The sequence below is a fragment of the Pteropus vampyrus genome, unplaced genomic scaffold, assembly GCF_000151845.1.
Source record: "Pteropus vampyrus isolate Shadow unplaced genomic scaffold, Pvam_2.0 Scaffold239, whole genome shotgun sequence".
NCBI classification, from domain to species: domain Eukaryota; kingdom Metazoa; phylum Chordata; class Mammalia; order Chiroptera; family Pteropodidae; genus Pteropus; species Pteropus vampyrus.
In genome coordinates, this window is record NW_011889020.1 from 380,795 (window position 1) to 384,308 (window position 3,514).

General features: G+C 61.4%; 1 protein-coding gene across 1 annotated transcript; it reads left to right on the forward strand.

The window, feature by feature from the left end:
• Window positions 1-661: 661 nt before the first annotated feature.
• On the forward strand, window positions 662-2,511 carry MRGBP (MRG domain binding protein; the record flags this gene model as incomplete). The annotated part of the gene is made up of 3 exons (XM_011374055.2): window positions 662-797; window positions 1,099-1,173; window positions 1,775-2,511. Coding segments are annotated over 3 exons (399 nt in total), but the record flags the coding sequence as incomplete, so codon positions are not given.
• Window positions 2,512-3,514: the final 1,003 nt, after the last annotated feature.

Consider the following 3,514-nt stretch of genomic DNA (forward strand, 5'->3'; position numbering starts at 1 on the left):
GGTCATTTGGGTCTCCTTGTTGTAAATAGATGGGATAAAGGTGACAGCTGTGCCCCGGACCCACTCACAGGGTGACTGGTAGGGGACCTGGGAGCCTGTAGGAGGTTTCGCAGCTCCTGGAGATGCTGATCATACATACACAGCTGGCCACCTGGCTCACACCGCCCCCCAAGTGGTGAGGTGGAACCCCTCCCACCAGCCCACCTTCCCTCCCCCAGGGCTCTGTGTGTCCTGGGTCTCTGTACTTTCTGGCACGTGACCTACAGGACAGGAGGAACCCTGACAAGCCCTCAGTGGTGCCTGGCACCTCTCTGCTCTCCCTACCAGTTTTCTGTGGGGTGGCTTTCCCAGCCGACACCCTCAGGGTCTTCAAACTGCCACCTGCATAGACGACAACCTCATGGCTGTCACTGCCCTCAGCACATGACAGCTGCTGCCCACTTCTGCCCCTGAGGGTGTCTGCCAGCAGGCGGGGCAGCCCCAGCGTCGTCTCAGGTGACACTGCTCTCATGCCTCCTGCCGGTGCTGGCACCGTACTTGTGCCTTTCTGGGTCTGTGACTGCCAGCAGAAGCCCGAGCAAGCTTCACCTCCGCAGCCCTCAGTGGCCCCCAGGACGGCTCTGGGTGCTCCTGAACTGGCTCATTTTTAGTCATTCGCTAAAACCACGTTTTCTTTCTTTTCCTTAAAAAAATAAACCGCCATCTTCGGCATCAGCACGAATCTGAGATTCTTCCATTTCCAAACCCAGAGAGGAACTTCGTCCTTCCGGAAGAAATCATTCAAGAAGTCCGTGAAGGTGAGGCTCAGGCCAGGTCGGGCAGTCAGCTTTGGGAACTAGGAAAGGTGGGCTGTGGTGCTGGAGCGAAGGTCACGGACCTCAGGGAGGAGCCAGGTCGCTGGCACGAGCTGCTCGGCCCACCTGAAGCGGGGAGGACTGGGCGAGAACTGTTGGCTTCTTTAACGGTGGCCAGAAGCCGCCGGGGCCCACACGTGTTCCTGGACGGGGAGCAGTCGTGCCTGAGCCAACCGCAGGACAGGCAGGGCCTTGTCGCCCACCGGCGTGGCCTTCCGGTAAACGTCAGCCATCTGCCCCACAGGAAAAGTGATCATCGAGGAGGAAATGAAGGAGGAAATGAAGGAAGACGTGGACCCCCACAACGGGGCTGACGATGGTAAGAGCGGAGCGCGCCCCGCCCCCACCCCCCGAGACCCCAGGGACATAACGCCCCGCCGCTGGCAAGGCCTCGCCGCAGGGCGCAGCCGCAGGTCCCGGCCTGGATTTCTGGTCCCTTGCAGCCGGAGCCACTCTGTCTGGCCCAGCAGTTGAGAAGCAGCTTCCGTCTGCTCGGGCAGGAGCCTCGCCATGTGGACGTCAAGCATGTGGCCGGCGCCATGAACGCACCACGGCGGCCTCGGGCACCGGGGCCCAGTCGGGTGGACCCAGTGTGCCGTGCAGGGCCTCCGCCTGCGTGAGAATGTGCCGGCCATCCCAGTGCAGGACAAACCCTGAGTAGCAGCCGGCTCCACCCGGCGGGACAGGCGTGAGTGGCGGCCGAGCGGTCCTGCAGCCAAGCCCGTGCTGCCCGAGGCCCGCACAGCGGCCACGTCCTCAGGAGGACCGGACCCTCCCCCGGGCCGGGCGGGCACCCCCAGCTCAGGAGAAGCTTGTGGGTTCAGAGCGGCGTGTACGTAGATACAGAAGTTTTAACTGAACAGGAAGATGAAATAAAATCCTGGATGTTCTGTTTTCAGCCAAATGATTTTGTCTCCCAGTTTTCTCGTCTTCAGGAAGCTTGAGCAAAGCGACCGAAAAGTCCGGCAAAGACAAAGACAAGAACTCCTCAGACTTGGGGGCCAAGGAAGGGGCGGACAAGCGCAAGCGCAGCCGGGTCACCGACAAAGTCCTGACCGCGAACAGCAACCCCTCCAGCCCCAGTGCCGCCAAGCGGCGCCGGACGTAGACGCTCCCCAGAGGCAGGCGGGCGGGGCCGTGGTCACTGGCCGCCCGGGCCAGCTGCTCTGGCCCCTGCTGCCTACGCTGGGGTCCCGGGGTCTTCGCAGTGCCCGCTCACCATCCGGGGCGCGGTGGACCCCAGAGACAGCACCGCCCCGCCCAGGCGTTCAGAGTATGCCGTGACCCCATGACCGGGGCGGGCCGGCTCCCTGGGCCACCCCCGGCTGCAGCCTGCGGGCGGGGTCCAGGCTGCACGCGAAAGACTGGAGTGGCCGCAATAAACCACATTCTCCCTCCGTCCTCCGGGGCACTGGTCTTCCCCGTGGTCCGTCTGGCCTCTGCTCTTGCCCACCTGGCTGCAACCTCAGGCGAAAGTCCGGCCACCGAGCCCCATGGGCGGCCTTTCCGTCACCTCCTGAGGGACTGAACTGGGTATTCTGCCTCATTCACCTGTACTGTAACGATGTACATAAATGGGTTGATATTTCACTATTTAATTTTTAAGAGCCTATTTTACTAGTGTTTTATATGAAAAACGTACTACGGAATTTAAAAAGCTGTGTTGTATTTTTTTCTGAGATGTTTTGTTTTGTGGTACTGACCACGGAGATCCTTTTGCTCAGTTTTAAGTGCCAGATGCAGAGTCTGTAGTGGGTATTTCTAGATCATCGAGTAGCTTGCACGCGGACCGACGGTGCAGGGGAAGGCACACTGCGCTGGCGCCCGGCCAGGCGGCCTCGACCGCGAGCATTAAAGTGCAGGAAAGCCACCTGGAGTGTGCGCTCGGGTACTTCCCGGGGCAGGAAGTCTTCCCTTTCCCGAGGTTTGTAATGAAGCGTGTGCTTAGAAGTGCGGGACTCGCAGGATAAGGTGTAGGCACAAGCGAACAGATGCGAGTGGTCACTGCACACGACAGGGAGAGTGCACGCGGCGAGGCTGGCCCCTCCGCATGTGGGCCGTCTGCTGGCCCGGAGCCTGCGGCTGGGGTGCTCTCCCTCCTGGTCTCCGTGTGACAGACCCCGAGGACACTGAGCTCCCACCCGCCCAGGAGCAGGAGGCTCCCGAGGTGAGGCTAGGCCCTGTGCTAAGAGGCCACCCAGCGCATAGTCGGAGACCCGCACCAAACCAGTAGCCTCGGGGCCTTGAAGACGCCATGGCACCCCCTTTTCCAGCAGGGACAACAGTGCCGGCATAGAGCATCTGGTGCCCGCTTCTGTTCTGCTGACCCTGAGGGCAGCTGGTCTCAGCCCATCAGCCCTGCGCTGGGACCTGCAGCAGAGGCTTGCCCCCTGTGGCTTTGGGGCCCTGTGGGGTGTGTTTCCAGTGGAAACCCTGCCTCACAGCAGGAACCCAGACAGAGTCAGGTTGGAGTCCAAGGCCGCCCCTCCCCCGCACGCCCCTGCCCCGGTGTGTCTCCTGAGATGAAGGCCCATGACATCGGCTGCCAGCCAAGCAAGCAGCTGATTGCTGAGACATACTAGATGGGTTCTGTCACCTGTCCTTGCTGCAGAGCTGGGAACAACTCTTCAAGAGAACAGAGTGGAGGTCTGCCTGATGTA